This window comes from Rosa rugosa, chromosome 7 (assembly GCF_958449725.1).
Source record: "Rosa rugosa chromosome 7, drRosRugo1.1, whole genome shotgun sequence".
Classification (NCBI taxonomy): Eukaryota; Viridiplantae; Streptophyta; class Magnoliopsida; order Rosales; family Rosaceae; genus Rosa; species Rosa rugosa.
The window spans coordinates 11044289-11069650 of NC_084826.1; the positions used below are offsets into that span (position 1 = coordinate 11044289).

At 37.9% G+C, this 25362-nt stretch overlaps 2 protein-coding genes and 1 pseudogene across 9 annotated transcripts; 1 reads left to right on the forward strand and 2 right to left on the reverse strand.

Moving 5' to 3' along the window:
• Positions 1-695: 695 nt before the first annotated feature.
• LOC133720074 (uncharacterized) lies at positions 696-10256 on the reverse strand. 3 transcript variants are annotated; one of them, XM_062146262.1, is made up of 15 exons: positions 9881-10252; positions 9455-9547; positions 8722-8796; positions 4287-4745; positions 4001-4213; positions 3804-3896; positions 3601-3714; positions 2904-3476; positions 2458-2742; positions 2103-2392; positions 1856-2029; positions 1631-1738; positions 1446-1515; positions 1251-1349; positions 696-1087 (listed from the first exon to the last, which is right to left on the reverse strand). In XM_062146262.1, the coding sequence occupies exons 4-15, from the start codon at positions 4740-4742 to the stop codon at positions 992-994; spliced, it is 2571 nt and encodes an 856-aa protein (XP_062002246.1). In that variant the 5' UTR covers positions 4743-4745; positions 8722-8796; positions 9455-9547; positions 9881-10252; the 3' UTR covers positions 696-991. The 3 variants fall into 3 exon arrangements, with proteins under 3 accessions (XP_062002246.1, XP_062002244.1, XP_062002243.1); XM_062146260.1 differs by having other exon boundaries at positions 2862-3476; XM_062146259.1 differs by lacking the exons at positions 696-1087; positions 1251-1349; positions 1446-1515; ... (7 more) ...; positions 4001-4213; positions 4287-4745 and adding exons at positions 4759-5653; positions 5758-5863; positions 5961-8434 and having other exon boundaries at positions 9881-10256.
• Positions 10257-16557: 6301 nt separating this feature from the next.
• Positions 16558-19447, reverse strand: LOC133722465 (pectin acetylesterase 4-like). Of its 6 annotated transcripts, none has more exons than XM_062149353.1 (6): positions 19312-19436; positions 18906-19021; positions 18586-18702; positions 17655-17708; positions 17516-17553; positions 16558-17007 (listed from the first exon to the last, which is right to left on the reverse strand). In XM_062149353.1, the coding sequence occupies exons 1-6, from the start codon at positions 19367-19369 to the stop codon at positions 16995-16997; spliced, it is 396 nt and encodes a 131-aa protein (XP_062005337.1). In that variant the 5' UTR covers positions 19370-19436; the 3' UTR covers positions 16558-16994. The 6 variants fall into 6 exon arrangements, 3 of the variants coding, with proteins under 3 accessions (XP_062005337.1, XP_062005336.1, XP_062005338.1); XM_062149352.1 differs by having other exon boundaries at positions 16558-17017; XR_009852757.1 differs by having other exon boundaries at positions 16558-17017; positions 17516-17708; positions 18568-18702.
• A 111-nt stretch (positions 19448-19558) lies between these two features.
• On the forward strand, positions 19559-22067 carry LOC133722822 (probable protein phosphatase 2C 23; annotated as a pseudogene).
• Positions 22068-25362: the final 3295 nt, after the last annotated feature.

Here is a 25362-nt window from a genome sequence, read left to right on the forward strand (position 1 = left end):
ACGACAGCGCGAAACTGTTGTCTGATTCTAATTTAGACAAGCGCCAGAATTAACATGAATGTTGTCTGAATACCAGAAAGGACAACATCAAAATATATTACCTCCGTTGTGCAAGTTGTATTAAGTCGGCAGCGGTCTCAATAAAAGTAACTTTTGAAGCAAAGTTCAACAAGATGTTTTCCGTAAAAACTGTTGTCCCTTTGAATGTTCTACATCATCATTTTGAGATTAGCTGTTGTGTGAATTGGAGAAAAACAACAGAACTTTGGAGAAAGCATTGTTTATTTTTGTTTGATACTACAGAATTATCTCAAAATCGTGGACTTCATGTCGTACTAGTCTAACTCCAACAATGGTCCTTCCAATATTTTGTACTCGTTAATCAAGTCAGTCAATTGAATATGTCAAAATTCTGTTGGAGTTCTTTGTTTCATACAATAGTGGTTTGCCTATTCACTGCGGTCCTCTTCCACTTTAAACAACTTATCATCCTATTTTGTTGTTGTGTTATTCATAGTTGGGCAATTGTAAGTGTTTTAAATGTATTGTAGTTAGGACATTCAGACAACAGTTTTTTAATTTCATTTTATAACATCCCATTGTTGGAGAATTGTTAGAAAACAGTTTTTATTTGTAATACAGTTGTCTGAGAGAGTGTGACATGACATACATTCTGAGCACTACATATCCATTGATTAACATCCAATTCACATCCATTGATTAAACAGAAAAACCATTTCATCATCTGAGCACTACATATCCTCGATCAGCCTGCTTACACATATATAAAGGCCAAAAAGATATTGTACTTGTCTATCAATGCCACCTGCATTTGCCTAAACTAAGGCCAAAAACATCAAGGCCAGAAACCCTAGCTAGCCTATACTAATTGTCCAGAAACATATTGAACCTTCCCTAGCTATAAGGCCAAAAACATAGCAGCCAAAATACCAAAACATGCATTAATACTGCGCCTTTACCAACCAGATATCTATGTTGCATGATACTTCATGACGAACCTAGCCCACTCTGACCTGACATCATCAAGATCCTTCTGGGTGTATACCAGATCTGATCGTCGCTGCCACTGAAACAAATACAGTAGGACTTACAATGTGATCATCAAAAATTCATGAAGCAACCAGAAACTGAAGTTACAAACTCAATTGCGAAGACACAAACTGATGCAGCATGGAACAAGAAAATTAAGTTATTACCAAGTCATCCCAGCTAAAATTACTAGTCTTTACCTTTGAAGCAAATTCTAGATTCTTATCCTGAACTATTTCCTTCATGTACCGCATGATGAATATCCCACAATCCTTGTCACCTTGTTGCACCGGAATACCCTAAAAACAATACATTACAACAGCTCAATTGTGCACTAACCTAACCATCAAAAAACCAAGTAAAATTCTGAACAAGACAATGAATACTACACATACCCCCATATTGTGCCACGTTATTGATTTCCGGCCAGATCGATTCCTCTGAGCATTGTAAATTTTGATCCCACTTCAACAATATATATAACAACCCACCAATAAGTTTTAATATATCGAAGAACATACAAACACAAAAGGATCATGATTCCAGCATTTTAACAAAATGATAGACGCTGAACACTTACTTCTCCACAATGATCTGCCATTCTCCGCCAACTAGTCGACGCCTTAGTGGATCCATGAAGTAGATAATTTCTTCCTCCGGGTTGACAACAGTTAACATCCAATGCTTACTGACAATTTTATACAGATCAATTAAGTGAGGTCTAGTTTTTAGTATTTGTATTTAGATACTTGACTTTTAAAATGACATATTGTTGTAATTAGACAAGTTACAGAAAGTAACTCACCCTGCATTATATGGCAACATAAAAATTTGGCCTTTCTTTGCATTTGTGAACCTAACTGATAAATGACGCGACCTTTCCGTTGGATTTCCAGATCCAAGTGCTCCAATCTGATGAGAGTCCACAAAGCCAACCATGTCCGACATCTTTGCTTTCTTCAATACTTCATGCAAATAGCTGCAATAGCACACAACCTTCATATTCAATATTTGCAATGTAGTACAATATAAATATCGTGAATGATTCTTACCACATATACATGCAGATGACGCCGCCTGATAGTTCACTCATGGTACACAATGCATGAATGTCTCCCTTATACAGATATTGCTTCCTATTGATCCCAAATACTTTATCTGTTAGCATGAAAGAGATTGTCTTCCCATCGGCTAGTGCGTCTCTCCCCCACAACCACAAGCACTTCAAAGGTGAAGGGTAATCTTTTGGCAGCTTCTTCAAGTCAATATACTCCTCTTCATCACCAGCTGTTTGCCTTTTCCTTTTCTTCGAGCCCTTACCTGCGGCCTTATTTGGTTGTTTCTGTATGGAAACAGTTTGAAGTTATTATTACATTATAGACAAAAAGTACATATATGCTACTTTACCTTGTTAGTTTGGGGAGGGGATTGAAGTATGAGGTCCCTCGGCCAAGCGATATAAGTCCCAACAGCATCTTTGACAAACACTATCTCATCATTGACTGGGAATGGAAGCTTAGCTTCAGGAACAAGTGGACGAATGATCGACACTCGCACATTCCCTTCTCCCAAAGGATGACCATGAACTGTCTGATTGGCGCACTTATCATCTTGGACTTCAACAACGCTTGCAATGGCAACAATATTGTCTACTGATCCTAAAGCCAATTTGCACTCTGACGGCCTCAGTTCCTGTGTTATGCAAAACACAAATTTCAATAAAATTTATGACACAAAATTAACTAGAACAAGTTAACTAATTAGGATAAGCTATATTCCTTATGAACTATGCAGTCAAGCAGTTCATCTACCTCCTGTGTAACTTCAACCGACTTAATAGGAGCAGCACGAACCTCTATAGGAGCGACATGAACATGCTCTATAGCAGCTGCCACTTCTAAAGTAGCTGCTACTTCTATACCAGCTTCTACTTCCACCAGCAACCCCCTGCCATTTTGTTCTTCTATTTTCTCATCTATGTCATCAACTAACTCTAAGCGCTTCTTTGCAGGGTTAGCAACCTCCTCAGCCTTTTGCTTTGTGGTCTTCTCCTTCAAGTTGGAGCAACTACCTTGTCCAGAACCAAGGTCCTTGGTAAGGTGACCTGTCGGAGGGGACTCAATGGGAATGCTTGTCCCATATAGTTTTGCTTCCACCCTCATTAGCCTCTCAGCCCATATTGCTCTCTCTCTTGCCACAATTTTTTCGGTCTCTTCCTCTATAAATTTCTTGCAGCCTTCCCTAATCCTCTCTTCAACAGTCTTCCTTCTATGCTTAGGTAGGTTGAAATAAGACGAAGGGTTGATATTACCTCCCACACCACGTACTCTGCCATGGTGCTCAGGGATACCTAGAGCCTTGGTTAATACATCATCGGTGCCACAAGTTGTCACCTCACCATCACTCACCTGCTTCTTCAACTTGTCCTAAAACAAGAAAACATTGTTAATATAAAATTAGTACTATGATTTACAATTGTTTATATCTTGTAATAAATCTGTGAAAATTTTGGCTTTGCTCAACTACAACACAGCGTAGTAGTTTACTTACAATTTCAGTTGCCTTCTGCTCTACCTCAGAATCTTTGAAATTACCATGTTTATCCTGCCGTGCCTTGATCCACATTGTTGCACGGTCCAATTCCGATTCAGGGACAGATTCAGACTACAACATGATTCCAACATAATTAACAATTCAACCTTAACCAAAAATCAACATGCTGGAATTATATTATCGATGAGTATACATCTTACCAGTTCAGCCTCCAGATTTGCATATCCCTTACGCGACATCCGATGAGGGTACTTGTTCTTTTCCCTCTTCTTCTTTTGCACCTTGTGCACTTCCTATAAAACATAGAAGGATACATAAGCGTACTTCATGCAAGAATTAACACGAGAATCCCTACTTTAACACAATTGTGAAAACATGAAAATATTCAAAAAAGTACCATAAATTCATCTGACAAGCGATCAGCTACAAATATGTCCCAATGAGCCTTTTCAATGAAGTTGTAATCAGCTGGGGGATACTCTAACAATTCTGGTTCATCCTTATGTGGGATGATGTACTGTGTAGTCAGCTTGCTCTTGAATTCTCTCCACTTATGTGAAGCTGAAGATAGAACCATTCTCCTTGCCTCCAGGGGTACCTCAAATGCCATCTAAACTTGGAATCAGTCTATGACTTAACATGAAGTCTATATTAATGAATATGAGAAGGGGTCAGTTGGTTACCTCAACACATTGCCAAATCTTATTTTTACGATCTCTTGGCACCTGCTTCCAAGTAGATCTCCAAATTGGTGCCTTAGTCCGTGCTAGCACCCCGATATATGATTGCATTTCCTTGGCTGCAGCACCATAAGGCGATCCCTTCTTGTTGAACATGACTTTTTGTTTGATTCCAAGTATTTTGCGTCTCACAATCCTATGCATTGTAACACAGCCACGCTTCAGTAATTTCAAGCCGGTTTGTATCGGGCTGGTTGCCTTTGATGATTTACGCTTCTTTTTAGCGATTGACCTTCTGACATTCAATGAAATTGCTCTGTTTGGGGATGGCTTATGTTCTGATGCACTCGATTTAGTTGGAGTTGCTGCAGTAGGTGCAGATCTCGCTCTTGTCACTCTTAGTGCCTTCAAAATATTTTCCCTTGCTCTAGAGGCAGCCTTTGTCTTTGAAGGAGCCATAACCTATAACCAAGAAACCACATAGGTTAGTTAACCATTATTAAAGCATCTAAAGCACAACAAAGCAAAACTGATTACAAGTATAGAAAACAGTATAAAAGCACAGTAAATATGGCAGATTAAAGTAAAAACAGTTAAGGAAAAATTAATACAGTTTATATTTAAACAAGACGCGATTAAATGTCACAATCCAAATTTAAATATCGAACAAGCCAATTACCAAATGGCTACAATAGTACTAAACAATTACTTTACACATAAATCATCAATTAATCAACCCATATTCCTTCGTCACCATCCCGCATGTAACTACTAGTTTGTTCACCAACTACATTTGTAGTATCGATGGTTGGCATCGTGGCATCGCTATTGTCCTCCTCAAGTTCAATGATTCCAACCTCCTCATCATCACCACCATGGTAATCCCTATCCGGACATCTTATAACCACTGACCAATTAGCGTTAAGAGGGTCATCTATGTAGCAGACCTGCTTCACATGTGTACCTAACACGAAAGGATCATTGAAATGACCTAGCCTATTCAAATTGACTAATGTATATCCCAGGTCATCTATCCTAATGCCCTTGTCAATATCAACCCAATCACAATGGAAGATAGGTACCCTAAAACTATGGTAGTCTAACTCCCATATATCTTTAATGACTCCATAAAAAGTTGTATCATCATTAACGGGATTCTTATCCTTAGCACTAGAGACTAGCATTGCATTGGCGAACAAGGAAACACCACTGCATTGAACTTGACGGACATCGTCACGATCCTTGGTGCTGAAGTTAACCCCATCTATCTTGTAGCCACTGAATGTAGGTACTTCGGGATTAGGACCATCAGCAATCCACTTTATATGTTCTGAAACATTATTCTCGTGATCCATAAGTTCAGCTGCAACCTGCATGCAAAGACATAATATTGTTATCATTCCAATATGAATTTATATTTAATAGAACATCAAACTGCCATGGAGATTAATTATTTGATTCTGATAGCCCTTACCTTGTCTTGTATCCATTTAGCAATGGTTTTATTCTGCTTCTCCTTTAACCACTTCTCATTTTTTTCGAAATTTGGAAAAAGACGCTTCAACAATACCATATGTTCACTGCAAAAGAAATGTAAAATGCAAAACAGTTAGTAAAGAGTACACATATATTTCTACAAAAGCAATATATTTTAAAATAAAACATAGGCGTACTTACTCAAAATAAGGCCTTGCTTCATCCGTATTCTGCAGGACACATAAATGTGCTAGCTGCAACTCCTTCCGATCAGGATTCATCACTGTGGCACCAGATAAAGGTCTACATGTCTCTGTATTATCAAAGTTGTCGCTTACTGGTAGTCCAATAGTAGGTTCATCTAGATTACGTTCTGCTAAAAACTCCACTGCTTCTTCAGCGATGTACGACTCAGCAATGCAACCTTCTGGATGTCTCCGGTTCTTTACATAGCCCTTCAAAGTCTTCATGTACCTTTCAAAGGGATACATCCATCTAAAGAAAACGGGGCCACAGAGCTCAACCTCTCTTACAAGATGCACCGAAAGATGTAACATAATATCGAAGAAAGAAGGGGGGAAGAATTTCTCAAGCTCACAAACTGTTTCAACAAGGTCAGCTTGCATTTTTTTCAGCTTTTCGACATCTATGACTTTACTGCAGATGGCTTTGAAGAAGAGACAGAATCTAATGATAGCATATCTAACTGGCTTTTGTAATACTGAACGAATTGCAATAGGGAGTAAGTGATGGAGCAGCGCATGACAATCGTGTGATTTCATACCAACAAGTCGCAGATCATCCATGGACACTAAACTCTTCACATTAGAACAAAAGCGATCAGCTAGCTTCATACCAAAAAAAGAATTGCAAACAATTTTCTTTTCTTCTAGCATCAGATTCCAGCTTGCCAATGGTAACTTCTGCTTTTTTCCCCCCGTTATAGGCTGCAGACCAGTTCTTATACCCATTGAAGCCATATCTAAACGAGACGCGACCCCATCTTTTGTTTTCCCAGGAATGTTCAACAATGTACCAATTAATGCATCACAAATATTCTTCTCAATGTGCATGACATCGAGAATGTGTCGAACAGGAAGAAATTTCCAGTACTCAAGTTCAAAGAAAACTGATTGCTTCTTCCAACAAGGTCTATTCTGATCGTCAACACCCTTAGATGGAGGATGACGATGCTTTTTACCATAAACCCGCTTCAAACCTTCTACTCTCTTTAAGACCTCCTGTCCACTTAATGGAGTAGGAGGGGGATCATGCTCTTCAGTGTTATCGAAAGCAGTTGCCTGTTTTCGATATGGATGGTGACGTGGTAAGAATCTTCGATGTCGCTGATATGACATCTTTTGACCGTGAGGCAGCCTATGAGGTTTGGTATGCTCTACACAAACCGGACACGCATTATAACCTTTCACAATGCTGCCTGACAAGTTCCCATATGCTGGGAAGTCGTTAATGGTCCAGAACAGTACTGCTTTCAATGTGAAGTAATCTCTTCTATAACTATCATATACCCCTTGAACCCCATCCCACAAAGTCTTCAAATCATCTATTAACGGCTGGAGGTAGACATCAATATCATTTCCAGGTTGTTTAGGTCCAGAGATTAACAAAGTTAGCATCATATACTTCCTCTTCATGCAGAGCCATGGGGGAAGATTATAGCTCACTAGTATGACAGGCCAGCAAGAGTATCTACTAGAAAGAGAACTGTAGGGATTGAAACCGTCAGACGATAGCGCTAGCCTTAAATTCCTAGGCTCTATACCAAAAGCAGGCCACTGATCGTCCACTAACTTCCAAGTAGGGGAATCAGCAGGATGCCTCATTTTACCATCATTTAGTCGCTCATCAGCATGCCATGTCAAGCTTTTAGCTGTACTTACTGATTGAAACATCTTCCTAAACCTTGGTATAGGTGGAAAATACCACAAAACCTTCCCCGGAACCCCTACTTTCTCTATTTCATTCTTACCCAACTTCCACCTAGAGAGACCACAAGTAGGGCAGGTAGTGGCATCAACATTACTATCCCTATATAAGATACAATCATTAGGACATGCATGTATCTTTTCATATTCCATTCCCAATGAACATAAAGTCTTTTTGGCCTCATAGAAAGACCCTGGGACTTCATTACCTTCTGGAAGCAACATTCCAATGAGTATCAACATGTCAGAATAACAAGCATCACTTAACCCATGCTTTGCTTTCAGATTGTATGTTTTAACAAGTCCATTCAACTTTGTAAAACGCGTACAACCAGGGTAAAGAGGTTTATCACCATCCTCGACAAACCTTAAAAATTCATCGGAGTCTTCTGAAAACTCCTCATCATCGGACCCCCCCATACTGTAGTCATTCTGCCCTATGCCTATGGGATTCTGTTCTACAGTTTCAGAATGCTCTTCGGGTACACTCTCATTTGACACATTTTCCCCATGCCATATCCAATTTGTGTATGTTTTATCAATACCAAACTCAACTAGATGATCCTTCACTACCCCAGCCTTGAAACTTTTACTATGTGCACAATTCATACAAGGACAGCAAAGTTTATTAACATTGCAACCACTCTCTAATGCAAACTGAATTAATTCTTCAACCCCTAACTCAAATGCCCGTGATCTTCTATCAGCATGCATCCAAGATTTATCCATCTTACAATCAAACAGAAAAACAACTTAGTACGATTCCTAAGACATAACCAACATACCTAACGCAAACATAAAAAAATAACCAGATAATACAAAAACCAATTGAATTCATAGCTTTAAGCATCAAAATTTACTCAACATTTATTTGGTCCAGATAACACATCATCATTTACACAACATCCATCAAAACACAGAAAGCAAGTCCAAACATCGATCAAAAATAAGGTTCCAGAATCAAATATCCATAAAAATAATGCTACAAATTCAAACATCCAAAACAATTTCCTTACCTGTTTGCTTTTACTCTCCTAAACGTAAGCTCCAAAACGTATACTCCTTGCTTGTTTGTGAACGTACTGCTTGCTCTGATTTTCCAATAAACCAAAATATTAGTAAATGAAGCAAATGGTAGATGAAGAGATTGTGAAATGAGCATTTAGCCCGATGCATTAATAATATCAAAGCCTAGGGCTACCAAATACCTAAACTGATCATGTAATGCTCATTGTCATAGGATACATATTATGCACAAAACCAACATCTTTTTGTTAGCAAGAACATTAAAGAACCAAGCTTTGACAACATAACTCATCAAGTTCTCAACTATGTACAAGTATTTGAAAACACAATGCAAATATATACCCAAAATACGGAAGCTCACAACTTCAACAACTTGTATACAAGAACAGCCTAGTAGCTCCATCACCATTAAACTGACATTGATTCAAACCAGTTCAGTTTACAGTCCAAAAGTACCACAAGTTAACCAAGTGTTTCAAAGTATAGTTCTCAAGAAATATAAACATGTACAGGATTATGGACAACAAGAATAACTAATACCAAGAGCTTGATTAACAAAAGATTGAAAAACAACCTCACTATCTTTATCAAAAGTTCTATTTCTACCAGAACTTGATTTTATACTACTAACATAAGATTCATAAGTGGAAAACTTTGAAATTAAATAAGGTCATACCCAAATTAAACAAGATTCATAATCAATGAAGGAACTAGAATTCCTACCTTTGAAGAAATCGCAGAAACTGTACCAAAGTATCCACAACACTACTCTTCTCTTTCTCAACTAGCAATTGAAATTCTCTAGTAAAGACAAACCTTCAACACCAAAGCAGGTATGTCAATGGTATGATACACAAATAAGTATCAAGGAAAAAAAAAGAAAGTAGAATACCAAAAGAAAAGCAAGCTTCGAACTGAATATCACAATCTACACCCAATCAGAAACTTTATCTATACTACACATTATACCCAAATCCAGTTCAAAAATAAAAATCCTAAACCCCAATTTGAGTTCGATGAAATCCCCAATCCCCAAATTCATGTCAACCCTAAACCAGATATATACCCAAAATTGATTTCATCAGAAAACCCTAATCCCCAATTCCAATTCAAGCAAAACCCTAGCAAACCAATACAAAAGATTCGTACCTAGCTTGAAAGAAGGAGCGCTCGATCTGTCTTCAAGAACCTCGAAAACAGTTAATCTTGAAACCTCTTATGTGACTCATCGCGGTTGAAAGCTTGGATTTCCTCTTCAGTGCGATGATAGCAGATGGCTCAAAGTAGAGAGATGGCTCAAATTAGTACTTTTGAGGAATTTTCATTGATTTTGAGAGATGGCAGAGGGCTCGAGTGGATTTTGAGTGAGAGAGATGCGGAGTGAGCTGCTATAGCTGATGGAGATGAGGTCGAGTATGTTTTTGTCGAAATAATGGCCAAGTGTTTAATTTGTCCAAGTCAACTAGCAACTAGCTAGGGTTAGAAAAGTCAGACAACATAAATGTAAAGGCATTATCTAAGTCAACATCACACAACATAGTTTATAACTAAAGATAAACTCTTGTCTGAAGACATTGTATGAAACAAATATAAACAACATATACAACATCATAAATCCAGCACTGTCTTAATACATTTTGCACAACAGACAGACATTAACTGTTGTCTCAATCGAAATATAGAGACAACAGCAGAGTAATAACTGTTGTCTGAATTTGGTGTAGAGACAACAGCAATGAAATTTATGTTGTCTGAATTGAAAATCCGGACAACATCACACTTATCCTACTAAATGTGTTGTCTGAAGTAAAGTCTCACAATAGAAAAATTCTTGATGTCGTCTGTTAGTAAGAGACGACAGTTAAAAATTTTGCTGTCGTTGGAAATATGTCGTCTGATTCGTTTTTTGGCATAGTGTCAAACCCCCTATGCTGCCCTTTCAAATCATGTGTCTGTCCCTTCGTTTTCTAATCTCCCTGCTCGTGTCTTTGGGTGTGTTGTGTTTGTCCATGTTCCTAAGAATCAACGGTCCAAACTCGATGCCAGGGCATTAAAGTGTGTATTTGTGGGCTATGGTGTTCATCAGAAGGGCTACAAGTGTTTTCATCCTCCTACACAGAAAGTTTTTGTTACCATGGATGCCACCTTTTATGAGGATGCATGTTATTTTTCTCCCATCAATCCTTCACTTCAGGGGGAGAAACACACTTTTTTGGAAGAGAAGTCTTGTGGGATTAAAATTCAGCCAATGACACTCCTGCAGAAACAGAAAAGGCAATTACTGAATCGTCTACCCTTCATCATGCAACTGCCGAACAGAGCGTTGCAAGTTCCGAACCAAAAAATACAATTGTCGAATCGTCTACCCTTCAAGAAGAAGCTCCTAATCACTCAGTCTCTCCTTCTCCATCAGTGGTCTCCCCTGTTCAATCTTCATCTGAGAATGCTAGCGAACATGAAGTCCAAAATTTAGCAGTTCAAGAAGGCCAAGCTCCTCCACCCCTCTTAGATACAGATAACCCTTGTCAACCAATCCCTGAGGAGCGTCCCAATCTTAAGGTTAGTGGTGTTTCTTCTAACTCTGATAATTGTGATAGTGTGTATGTTTTGCCTCCTAGGTCCACCCGTGGTAAACCACCTCGTCAATATGAGCCAAGTTTAGATGTTAAGTCTAAGTATGCCATAGCTAACTTTGTATCCACCCACCGGTTATCCAAATCCCATGCTTCTTTTGTGAATCAAATATCCTCTGTATGTGTTCCCAGTAAAGTGCAGGATGCTCTCAAGGATCCCAAATGGTCTCAAGCGATGAATGAAGAGATGGAGGCATTGGAGAAGAATAATACTTGGGAGTTGGTGCCACCTCCACAAGGAAAGAGAGTTGTTGGATGTAGATGGGTGTTTACTATCAAACACAATGCAGATGGTTCAGTGAACATGTATAAGGCAAGACTTGTTGCAAAGGGATATACTCAAACATATGGCGTGGATTATGAGGAGACCTTTGCTCCAGTAGCAAAGATTAATACTGTTCGAGTGTTGATGTCTCTAGCAGCTAATCTAGATTGGCCTTTGCAACAGTTTGATGTAAAGAATGCCTTTCTTCATGGAGAGCTATCTGAAGAAGTCTATATGGATCTACCACCAGGATATGAGGCAATCACAAGAGGTAGTTTTGTGTGTAAGTTAAATAAGTCCTTGTATGGACTCAAACAATCACCACGAGCTTGGTTTGGAAGATTCTCTCAAGCTATGCGTCGGTTTGGGTACAAGCAGAGCAACTCTGACCATACATTGTTTCTGAAACGCAGTGAAGGTAAATTAACTGCCTTGATTATTTATGTTGATGATATGATAATTACTGGTGATAATTCAGAGGAGGTTGAGAGATTAAAAGATCTACTTGCATCAGAGTTCGAGATGAAAGATCTTGGTTCTCTTAAATATTTTTTAGGGATTGAGGTCGCCAGGGGGAGTTCAGGAATTTTCTTGTGTCAGAGAAAATATGTGCTTGATTTGTTGACAGAGACAGGAATGCTAGGGTGTAGACCTGCTGATACTCCTATTGAGCAGAATCATAAACTGGCTGAGTACCCTAATCAAACTCTTACAGAGAAATCTCGCTATCAAAGATTAGTTGGCAGATTAATTTATCTCTCACATACTCGGCCAGACATTGCATATGCAGTTAGTGTTGTGAGTCAATTCATGCATAATCCAAGTGAAACTCATATGGAAGCTGTGATCCGTATTCTGAGGTATTTAAAGTCTGCACCTGGAAAAGGCTTGATGTTTTCAAAGCATAATCATCTGGATGTTAATGGTTATACAGATGCAGATTGGGCAGGTTGTGTTACAGATAGAAAATCCACTTCTGGTTACTTCACTTTTGTAGGTGGTAATCTTGTTACTTGGAGAAGTAAGAAACAAAAGGTTGTGGCAAGGTCAAGTGCTGAAGCAGAGTATAGAGGTATGGCTCATGGAGTTTGTGAATTACTTTGGTTGAGAAATTTACTTCGTGATTTGGGTTTTAAACCCAAACGAGCCATGGATTTGTATTGTGATAATAAGGCAGCGGTGGATATTGCTCACAACCCAGTTCAACATGACAGAACTAAGCATGTTGAGGTTGACAGACATTTCATTAAAGAGAAGCTTGATGCTAAGCTTATCTCTTTTCCGTTTGTCCACTCAGAAGAACAGTTAGCTGATGTTCTCACGAAGGCAGTATCGAGCAAGGCCTTTCATGACTCACTTGGCAAGTTGGGCATTCGTGATCTGTATGCGCCAACTTGAGGGGGAGTGTTGGTGTGAGTCATACTTACCTTATTTATGTAGATATTCTGTAATATTATGTGATCTGTAATATTCTGTAATATCTGTAGTATTATTAGATTTACTACTTGCCTTAGGAGTAGTACTTGTCTTATTAGGCACAATTGTAATTTGTATATAATTCCTTCTTGTAAGGTGAATGAAATATCAAAAAGTAATTCAGCCAAAATTGTCTCTTGTTTCGTGTTATATTTTGACTTTGTAATCCCTTAAAACTCTCCAATGATGATGCCAAACCTTTCTGGAAGCCTCTAGGACGTCATATGTGCAATATTATCTGAAATATGAAGCATAAATTCGGCCATGGACTTCCCGATGTGATTTGGGCCTCAAAATAGAAATTCCCGCCAAAAGTCAGATTTACGCGCAGCTTGACCTTCCTGTACTAAATCGGCCATAACTTCTTCTAGAAAAAATGATATTGATAGGTCGTAAAAAGCTCTGAAAACTAGACATTCGAGGCTTTCCATCAATATAAAGATCATCATCTAGTTCTTTCTGAGTTGCTCTCAATGATCTGTCGAAGTTGACTAACTTGCACAGACAGATTTCCTGATTTGGCCTTTTGTGCGTTTTTTCTCCTAGTACTCTCAGGTTTCCTAGCCCTATCAGGACTCCTTATGTCTTCAGAACTCCTAGTCAAACAAGGACTCTTCACATGAAATATTCTTGAACCTTCCGAAATCTTCTTTTGCTTTCCTAGTTCAACTGAGACTCCTTGTGTCATTAGGATTCATTTTCCTGGCAGGAGTAGGTTTCCTAGTCCAACTAGGACTCTGCATTTTCTCCATTTTTCTTCATTTCTCAGAACATATTTCCTAGTTGACCCAGGTTTCCTACTTTGACTGGGATTCCTAGTCGGACCAAGAATTCCTGGTTGGACCAGGAATACTCTATTTCTTCATTTCAACTAATTTATGCATCCCTTGTGCCTTCTATTTGTCATTTCCAACGTCTCACATCATTCTCAGGTGCCTTTAAGCTCATTTCTTTGTTATTTATTCTAATGTATCTAGAAAATAGAAACTACTTTTAAAATGATTAAGTAAAGGAAATAACTAAGCAAAATATGAGGAATTAACTATTAAGACGTACGTCGCATTGAAATGCTCCTATCAGTATGAGGCTAGCCATATTAAGGTGAGTTTACTTTCCAAACCTCAAAATGGTGTTTAAGTTTCAAAACCTAACATCAGATGCTTAATTGAAGCATCTGTCATTTTTCTTTTGAAGCAATAACAAAAAGGGAGGTGATATTCACATTTTTTTTCCCTAAAATTTCTATTCACTCCACTGTCTGTTTAGATGTAAACACACAAACGAGTGTGATTAGTAATCCAAAACACAAAAGTGAGAGTAAGTATAGGACGCACTGCTAGAGATGTTTAGACTCAATTATGTTGGGATTGCCCCTTACATCACATGTATACCATCACTCTATCACCACAAACTCAGAACAAGAGACAATCTTTTATTATTGTCCTCTGATGGGCTCTATCAGTACTTCACCAATGAAGAAGCAGTCTCCAAAGTAGAGTTGTTCATCTCTTCTCTTCCTGATATACATCACATGCATCCTGCACAAAATGTGATTGAAGAAGTGTTGTTTTAGAGCAGCAAAGAAAGCTGGCAAGTACTATACCCCATTTTATTTGAACCAAGAACTGAAAGATGAGGAAAGTACTTCTATAGTACATACCAGTATGTCATACTCACATTTACAAATGTGACAGCAAATTTGTTGTCATTGTGGTAACGTAAGTCTTATTTTGTGTAATCTTAGTTCTATTAATGGTAATTACACCACCTACGACCTTGTTACAAATTTTTGAACAAATTTGTTGTTAATGTTGTAATTTTGGTTTAACTACATGTAAATAGTGTAAACGAATGTGATAACTTTGTTCTCAATATTGTAATTTTGATTTACATAAATTATAATTTTTGTTCAAATATGTGTAAAATCAGTGTATGATAAATATAACAATATCATAACTTGTCTCGAAAGATGAATGCGGTTATAACTATTTTCATGGAACATTACTCATGTGCATATTGGGGTCTACAGGACTGACTTTCCATAAACTGCTTGACACCCCACAAGGGGAAGGTATTGAATGATGACATTTCCATTATTATTATTTCACTCGAGAGAAGAATATGGCGTTCGACGCTTTGAATAAACACAAATACTGCAAATACAAATTACAGTCACAACAAGGGTTGGATGGCTGGTTTTGACATTCATTGTTTCATTTGTACCTTTTATCCCCCATTATAATTGTACCATACCCAGTACGCTGCAAATAGCTGCTGAGATTAGTATGTAAAGGTTTGGAAAACCGAAAGGTACGTGTTAAACAAAGTTTCCTGGTTTGGTTCGAAAATGTGACACAAAATGAGTAACCCTTGCACGAGTGGCAATCTCAGAACGAATGTGAATCCGAAAGTGGTCCAGTGGTAATGGAATGAGCATGATGCAAACTGTGACTTTCAAATGTCCCAAGTCCAGACTAAGATTTCTCCCAACTCTTCTTTTCTTTCTTCCATTACATGGGAAAGAAACCGGAGCAGTTAAGACAAGATTAGAAATTTAGGATGGAGTTGTCATGGAAATCCAAACCTCAGAATCTGAGCTCACTTTCACTTTATGATGTAAATGAGCATCATACAGTCATACTAGAATAAAATGAAACCTCAGAATCTTAATGTTAGGAAATGGAGCAGTTGATGTAGATCGATCCCTATATATGTTTAGTTCAGTTCAACCTAATTAGGTTTCAATTTGAAGTCACCCTCACCTCTGCTTTTCTACCAAATCTAGAAAATTATAACTGTCTGCTCAATTCTTTCCCTAGAATTGATGAACTTTGACTCTTATATGCATATCATAATCAACACCTTTTCACGGTCAATCTTTCCAAGGCTGTTGAAGAGCATATAGGACTGCCTTCCATATATCCCCACCCTTCGTTACGATGGAAGTGCATGGATGGTTACATCACCAGTAACATTGTTAGAAGATTGTTCTTTCATGGTCGGTCATACTATCGGTAATATAGGTGGAACATTGTTCTCTTTTTGGGGTACGATTATTGAGGAATATGCTTGATCAATCATATCACCGGTTATTTTGATGGAATATTGTCTTTTTATTGTTGGTCATACCATTATAATTGTTTAATTAACCCGGTATACATCCGGTGCGTCTTCATATGCGCTAGTGCATCCAGTTGTAGCTCTGCTAGGTCTTATTTCCGATGCTTAATTGTCGTATATTTCTTTTGTAATCTTTCTTATTATTAGTATTAATAGAGTTGACATTTTCTATTCAAAAAATAAAAAATAAAAATCTGTAGTTGACCAAATTGGTAATTTACACAAAGTAATTCCAATTTGGTGTGGGAAATGATATATAAAGAGCACTAATATTCAAATAAATAATATAACCAGACATTTGTAGGAGAAGCTTTACAAGCTGCATTGCCTTTCCAAAAAGAGTTGAAACAGAGAAGTTGCTACAAATCGGTCAAATCCAGTATAGGAACAATTCCTTTTCAGCTAATCAAGATACAAAAGAGATTCAAAGCAAATGCCATCCATCTGGTTAACACTGACTCTGCAATGTAAAATATACAGAAATTTTTTCTCCTCGTTCTAAAGACGTTATATCAAATATAAACTGTTCTTTTCTACACACCTTTGTTATCATATCAGTATCTACAGGCTCTGGACCACTAGGGAATATTTCCACCAGGGTATACTGAGATCGTAGAGGTCTAAACTTGGGAATGACCAATCATAAGTGGGATGTATTCTCGAGCCCAATCAACCTCGTGAAAATTGAGTGAAATTCATATGATAACAGGTGGGATTGCATGGAAATGGGCAGTCAATTTGCTTTGCAAGAGTTCGATTAAAGTACCAATCACCCACAGACTCTGCAATTGTCTATCAAAGTTCAAATGAGTCGGATAACTTTGCATAAGAAAAATGACAGAATAACAATGTTTTTTTTTTTTGGCAAGAGACACAACTAAAGAGCCATATTTTGATGCTATACTATTGAAGTAGGGTGTTTAGGCTTTCAGTTGCTGTTGAACATCAAAACATGTATACATTAGGTAAAACCACCAGAGATGTATAACATGTTTTATTTTAGAAATAAACTACTGACCAGTTGCAATTTTTTCTGTTATAAAGTTTCAGTCTCAGCTTCAAGTTGCTGAACAGAACTCACATACGAAAATATCATAATTATGAGCAAAAGCATGGAAGAACGAATCTAAGAAAAGCTTTATGAGCTAAGCATTCAACAATAACCTCAGTGGACTGAACAAATATAAAAGGAGGGAGGAGACAGAGGACTCTCTTTCTTAATCTAGATCCTGGGACAAGATTCTACTTAACAAAAAAAAAAAAAAAAACATCCTTCATCTAGATCCTCACCTGCTAACGTGTTTAATAATTTTTTCAGGAAAGAGACACTGCCACAAAAATAATAGGAGATTACTGGTACGCATCATAGTATCATACTGAGCAGAAAACTAGGGACCTCTCAAATTTGATCAGTGAAACATACACCAACCTTAGCTGGTTCCTTTCTTGCAACACAATCCTTGTGCAAACTTTTTGCTAAATCCTGACAGCATGATAAAACAAGCAAGAGATATCAATATTGAGTCTTGCCTCAGTTCCCATGAAGATACTGTTAAAGGATTATCTAGCAAAACAAAAGAATTTAATTTTAATTTTCATGTGGCTCATCTACATTAAAACAAAGTGGATGAAAAGTCTCACGTACTATCTGTGAGACTCAAATAAAAACAAGCAGATGCACCTCTCAAAAATTCAAATATGATTTGACTACTGATAGGCATCCCATATTAGCTCCATCAACTACTTCTAGCAAAAGAGTATACAACGGAATACCAGTAAAATTTACACAAGGCAGTAAGATTAGAGCATAACCTGAAGAACCACAACATCACAATAAAAAGTTCTCATGGTCCGGTTTTGGTTAACATCTTTCTTGAAATGTCGGAAACAGAAAAGAACTGAAAATCTATCTATCTAGTTATCTTATGCAATCAATATCCCGAGCACAGAAGATGCGTTACAGACGGAGCAAAAAAAGAAAAGAAAAGGCACATGTGCTTAACAATTAGTTCCTAAAAGCATGCAAATCTTTGAAAATTCCAATTGTGGCCTGATAGGAAAGCATTTCAAATTGGTTAAAAAAGAAGATGGTATGTGAGAAGTATTCAAAGCATGATAGGTTCCTGATGACTCAACTTCAAAAAAAAAAAAAAAAAAGGAAAAAAAAAAGAAGAAGATCAACTTCACTACCATCTTATGAAATTTATGATTAAAGAGATATTAGATGAAAAGAACAATGATCGTACAAGAGTTCAGATAAATGTATTATCCTATAAAGACTTCATACTGAAGGGTTGAGCTAAAAGATGTTGGTGCAAGGCTGTAGTACACATAAAACATACTCATCAAGAAAAAAAAACCTGCATCAGCATGACATTTGACAGTTGAATCCTTGAATCCCTAGGTAGAAGACCTCGAAAGTCATCACAGTGTATAAGAGTTGCCAACCCGCCGGCTGAGCATCCAGAAAGAAGCGCCTGTAAGATTTCAGTTATGCATATAAGCAGAACTGGACCACTATTCAATTACACACAAATGCCTGTAAATTCTATATATTGTAGAAGAAAATTGTGAAAGAATCAGCTCATGAAATGAGACTGAAACACTGGCTTGTATTAGTCATAACCATTGGCCCTTTTCTAGACAAGCTTTAATTCCTAGTCACCACAGAGATACATACCTGTTTTGACTTTGACAAGCCAATTGACAAGAGTTCAACCAAAATTGCTTCCCAGATGTGCTGGGAATTTTCTTTGCCCAAAAAAAAAAAAAAGAAAAGAAAAGTTTTGATCCATTCTACAAAACAAAAGAACAGGCAATGTTACAACTAGCAAGTAACTTACTTCCATTACGTTTCTCCAAAGAAAAAAAATCCTTCCATATACAAAAACTATAACCAGTTCAGAAACAAGGCACAAAATCTCCAAACAAAAATATACCTTCACCTCATTTTCGGGGTGGCCGGCAAAAGACGCGCCATCACAGTACCGTATTTTTACTTTGTTCCAGTTAAAGAAGTCTAGAGAGTACTCCAAAAGTAAAATCAAAACACAATGACTCAAATTACAAAATTAAGCTTTAAATACCAGGATTTTCTGACGGTTGAGAGCTCAAAATCCCGAAAAAAGGAACTCGACGATCCATGTACCCCAATGGAGTCGTTTTCCGGAAAGCTATTGTATTGCACCAACCTCCACCACCCTACACCGCATTCCCCAATTTTCCGCAATGTCTTATGTATTTTTGGCTGGAAAGTTATTTACCTGTTACGCTCGGATCGGGTTGAGTCGATGAGAACTAGCAGGCCGGCTCTGGGCATAAGCCATTAACGGAATGGCCCAATGTCATGGGCCTTTTAAATTTTAAAGTCCAATATATTAATGTGCCAGAAGACTTGGTCGGAATAGATAAAAGAGAATTGTGCTTGAGCACAAGCCCAAGAGAAGGAATGGCTTGATGAGGATGATAAGAAGAGCGATTTCGAGGAGTGTGAATCGGAGTCGGAGAAAATCGGGGAGGAGTTGAATCCGAGTAGTACTAACTTGAGCAGCCATGCGAGTTTGAGTGGAAATGAGAATGGGATTGGGGATTTCTCAATGGAAAGTCAGAATCTTCAGTGGGCTCAGGGGAAGGCGGGTGAGGATCGAGTTCATGTTGTGGTTTCTGATGAGCATGGTTGGGTGTTTGTGGGGATTTATGATGGGTTTAATGGCCCTGATGCTCCTGATTATTTGTTGTCTAATCTTTACTCTGCTGTGCATGAGGAGCTCAAGGGGTTGCTGTGGAGTGACATGTTGGAAATCGAATCCACGGAATTGAAATCATCGGATTCCAATGTGGTTTCGTGTTCTTTTAGTGAGGTTGGCTGCATTGATGGAGTTGATAAGGAGAATTGTACAGTGGAGAATGTGTTGTCAAATAGAAAACAGAGCAGGCATTTGAGGAATGAAAGTAATGAGATGGATAATAAGTGGGAGGAGAGTCAGAGGAGATGGAAGTGTGAATGGGATAGAGAAAGGCCAGAGCTTGATAGGTTAACTAAGGAGAACGTGAAGCTTGAGGTGTCGAATGGTGTGGCAGCTGCAAACCCCTCGGATGTTCTCAAGGCTCTTTCGGAGGCGTTAAGAAAAACTGAGGAGGCCTATTTGGATGTTGCGGATAAGATGGTCACCGAAAATCCTGAGTTGGCTCTGATGGGGTCTTGTGTGCTGGTGATGTTGATGAAGGGAGATGATGTTTACTTGATGAATGTTGAGGATAGTCGTGCGGTTTTAGCTCAGAAAGTCGATCCCAAAATCAAGCGAAACTTGGAACGGATTAATGAGGAAGCTTTATGCGAACGTCGATCATCTAGTGCTGATGAGCTTTACAGTTTAAACAATTTGACTTCGGTTCAGCTGACAATGGATCACAGTACAAGTGTGAAAGAGGTATTTTGACATTGTCGTTATGTTCTCTGTTTTGATGGTTAAATTTTTGAGAAATGAGACTAACCGAAGTCCCTTTGATTTGATTAACAGGAAGTTCGAAGGATAAGGAATGAACATCCAGATGATGCTACTGCAGTGATGAATAAGAGAGTGAAGGGTTATTTGAAGGTCACTCGGGCATTTGGTGCTGGCTTTCTAAAACAGGTACTTTTAGTTTAAACTTGTGTTGGACAATGAGGAACCTTAAGATTTGCTTCAAGTACAAAGTAAACATGAATGCCAACTACTCCCATATATATGCCTTATGAATAACAATTGATCCTCTTCACAAGGCTTTACTGCCTTAGTACTGTATTATTGAATTCAGAATGAAATTGAGACATCGATGAACTAAGATCACATAAAAAGTCCATTATTTTTGTGAATAATGGGATAACATGGAGTGTCATCTCATTTTAGAAAAATAAAGCCTTGCACAAGAGATTCTTTGGTTCGAGTCTCGCTCATCCCTGGGCTTGTGGGAGTGAGGTTCTGGGTTGCATGGTCTAATTTCTTCATATTTAAAAGTGTGAGTGGCCATTTTGAACTTAACATCCGACCTTTTCTTTTGCAGCCAAAATGGAATGATGCACTGCTAGAGATGTTTAGACTCAATTATATTGGGACTGCCCCATACATCACATCTATACCATCACTGTATCACCACAAACTCAGACCAAGAGAGTGAAGAGACAGACTCTTAATATTGTCCTCTGATGGAGAAGCCGTCTCCGAAGTAGAGTTGTTCATCTCTTCCTTTCCTGATGGTGACCCTGCACAACATCTGATTGAAGAAGTGTTGTTTAGAGCAGCAAAGAAAGCTGGTAAGTACTATATATAACCAAGAACTGAAAGATGAATGCAGTAACTATTCTCATGGGACATTTAACTCATGTGCATGTTGGGGTTTGCAGGACTGGCCTTCCATGAACTGCTTGACATCCCACAAGGCGAACGTCGTCGGTACCATGATGACATTTCCATTATTATTATTTCACTCGAGGGAAGAATATGGCGTTCATCGCTTTGAATAAAACATACTGCAAATACAAATTACAGTCACGAGAAGGATTGGATGGCCGGTTTTGACATTCATTGTTTCATTTGTACCTTTTATCCCCCATTATCTTTGTAACATACCCATTACGCTGCAAATAGCTGCCGATTGATCAGTATGTAAAGGTTTGGAGAACAGAAAGCCAGAAAGGCGTTAAACAAAGTTTCCTGGTTTGGTCCGAAAATGTAATACAAAATGAGTAACCCTTGTACGAGTGACAAACTGATGACCAATGTCAACCTGAAAGTGGTTCAGTGGTAGTGGAATGAGCATCATGCAAACTGTGACTCTAAATGTCCTAAGTCCAGACTTGGAGAAATCCAACTCGTCTTTTCTTTCTACCATGACAAGGGAAAGAAACCGGAGTGGTTAAGACAAAGAATAGGATGGAGTTGTCATGGAAATCCAAACCTCAAAATCTGAGCTCACACTATCACTTTATGATGTAAATGAGCATCATACAGAGTCATACTAGAATAAAATGACACCTTCGAATATGGAGCAGTTGATGTATATCCCCACGTTTAGTTCAGTTCAACCTAATTAGGTTTCAATTTGGAGTCACCCTCACCTCTGCTTTTCTACCATATCTAGAAAATTATAGCTGTCTGTTCAATTCTTTCCCTAGAATTGATGAACTTTAACTCCTATATGCATATCATAATCAACACTTTTTGTCAGTCAGTCCAAGGCCGTTGAAGAGCACAGTAGGAGCATGGGTAAGGTAACAGCTGAATTTGACTGCCTTTTATATATGTCCACCCTTTATTTTAGTTTTGGAAAGATGGACTTGTCATTAAAGGTACAAGCCCAAAGAGGTCCCAGAAGACTCCTCAGGCCCAAAATATAGACAATGCAGAAGAAGGAAAGTTAGGGGAGGAAGTATTCTGTCCCATCCACTGCTATGTTGACATGTGGCAGCTCACTTAACCACAGCTAACTCTGTTAGGGAAAAAAAGGAAAAAAAAAAAAAAACGTTGGAAAAATAACACAAATACACAATTAACCGAATAAGACTTTCCTTCCGTCTCTCCTTTCTCCTCCTCCTCCATCACGTCCTCTTTCTCAAGTCGTCCTCCACACTCTTCCTTCCATGAAACTGTTTGTCTGGTATATAATAGTTACTGTACTGAGGAACTGAAAAGCAATTATGAAATTGTTGATTTTCCTTGTCTTGTGAATAAACTATGGTAAAGAGTCATCATCTGGTTCTGGTCATCGTCTTCACCCAATTTTTCCCTTCTCTTTTTCCTGCAAAACCCAGCTTGCCCTCTCTTCCAACCCAATTTTGCATTAAATTCAAATAAAACATCGAAAATAATTTCTGGAAAGGTATCACCTGAATAAGTGAAAGGAACCTCTCGTGATCTCATCCAATTCAAAATTCCAAAGTTTGGAGAAATTGAGTAACAGAAAAATTGCAAATCATTAGCTCTCCAATTATGTCCAGTTCACTTGCCTAATCGACCTTTGACTATGCTCTTCTAATCTTGGCGGTGAAATTGATATTACCCATGAGCTACAACTCAATTCTCAGTAAAATCCCAGACTAGTGCTCTGTTAATATCCCTTCAATTTTTACAGCAATTCATAGCCACTTCACCTTGAACTCCTCTTACTTACCATCGTCCTGATATATGGATATAACACAGGGGATATGGAAGATTAGAGAAGAGAAGAAGCGTGTAGTCTTTTACTTTTTGTTTTGGTGTGCAAGAGTGCAGAGACGAGAGAGGGAGAGGGAGAGGGAGGGGAGTCTTCGAGGAGAGGGCACTGGTGTTTTTATTTCCTTTAGTTAGCTTTTAATTTTAATTTAAGTTTTAAAAAGAAAATGAGGGCTTAACGGAGTTAACATTTTTTATAATAAAATATTTATGAAAGGCTTGGATAAGCAAGGAAGATCAATCTCATCACTTAGCTGTCAACCGAATGCAAGAGGAGATTAGGTGAGCAATTCTTAGTCAGTCTCTGGGTGGGGCAACTTTGAAAAAACTTGCCTGAGAAAGAGAGTGAAACCCTCTACCTCTCAATCAATTTTGAATGAAGCCTTCAAATCATTGAAGCGCGCAAGTACTTGAGTTGATAAATATTATACAATAGTTAAGTTATTTACTATCACTGACCTTTTCTTAATCTTATAAAAGATTATTAGTTATTTTGTCAAATGGTACTACTCAAATTCTAATCAATATTTTGTTACTATTAAATGGTTAGATTAATTAGTGTACCATTATTTTCATTTAAAGTTAATTAATAAATCAAATTATAAGTTTAATTTCATTCATAAATAAATAAATTCATTAAATACTATTGAATTAGCATGCAAATAGTGGATCTGATTAATCAACAATTGCCTTAGATTCATAAGTGCATTTGCTCTTAAAAGTTAGAAAAAGACGAAAGTCTTTATCAAGTCTCGACTACGACAAAGTTTCTGATTGTCTGTTTGATGAGAAAGCAGAAAGAAGAAACTTTAGTTAAAGGATCGAGCCGATGAACCTGATATATCTATTGAGCCGTTCAGACGAGTATTTCATTTTCTTCATTTCTTCTGAAATACAAAAAGAAAAACCGTTCAGCTGAGCTGGCCATAACTTGGAAATTTGAAATTTCCTTGGACCAATGTACAGTACCACAACGTTCTGAATGTTGACCGCATATTATCTTATTTATTGCAAATATATATGGAGAATTTATACGAGGAAAATGCGCGTGAAAGAAAGTAAGAAATATACAGGGAGTCGTTATAATTAACTAACTAGATTTGCGCCCGTGAATTATACCTGGATGGCTTAGTTTTGGATAGGCCTTCTTCTACAGATGATTGGATTAATAGGAGGAGAAATCTGGGAAATGAAGACGCAGCAGATCCCTTCGAAACAAACTCTGGGACAGAACTACTGATCAAGGTTGATCAAGTAGATATGGATAGTTTGTGATATCACACACACACACACATATATATACTCCGAAAGTTCTTCGAGTATGGTTGAAGCTGACCTAGTGAGTTGTATCAAGGAACGCTTTATGGGAAGGTCGATCAAGGAAAGAACAAACATATTAAACGAAAACCTTTATTCTATCAGTTCTCTGGGCAGGTATAACTAAAGTCATACATCAGTTCTTCAAGGAAGCATCTGTCATTTTGTTCTATCAGTTCTTTTGGCAAGGTATAACTAAAGTCTACATCAGTTCTTCAAGTAAGCATCTTTTTTTTTTTTTTTTTTTTTGAATATCACCAGAAGGGAGGTGATATTCACATTTTCCCCCCTAAAATTACTATGCATTCCACTTTCTGTTTAGATGTAAACATATGCCCAAACAGTTTTAGTAATCCAAAACACAAAAGTGAGTGTGAGTATAGGATGCACTGTTAGAGATATTTAGTCTCAATTATGTTGGGACTGCCCCCTAGCCTGCATCACATGTATACCATCACTCTTATCATTACAAACTCAGATCGAGAGAGTGACTCTTATTATTGTCCTCTGAAGGGCTCTATCAGTACTTCACCAATGAAGAAGCAGTCGCTGAAATAGAGTTGTTCATCTCTTCCTTTCCTGATGGTGAATTGGTGATCCTGCACAAAATCTGATTGAGGAAGTGTTGTT

Coding starts and splice junctions, on each gene's coding strand:
- LOC133720074 (XM_062146259.1), bottom strand. CDS start 8,434: ATGGATAAATCTTGGATGCATGCTGATAGAAGATCACGGGCATTTGAG. Junction 5,864..5,960: donor GAAGCAAGGCCTTATTTTGA/GTAAGTACGCCT, acceptor TTTCTTTTGCAG/TGAACATATGGTATTGTTGA. Junction 5,654..5,757: donor CTAAATGGATACAAGACAAG/GTAAGGGCTATC, acceptor CTTTGCATGCAG/GTTGCAGCTGAACTTATGGA.
- LOC133722465 (XM_062149352.1), bottom strand. CDS start 19,369: ATGGATCGTCGAGTTCCTTTTTTCGGGATTTTGAGCTCTCAACCGTCA. Junction 17,709..18,585: donor CAAATGTCATGCTGATGCAG/GTTTTTTTTTCT, acceptor TCATGCTGTCAG/GATTTAGCAAAAAGTTTGCA. Junction 17,554..17,654: donor CAAGAAAGGAACCAGCTAAG/GTTGGTGTATGT, acceptor TTTTTGTGGCAG/TGTCTCTTTCCTGAAAAAAT.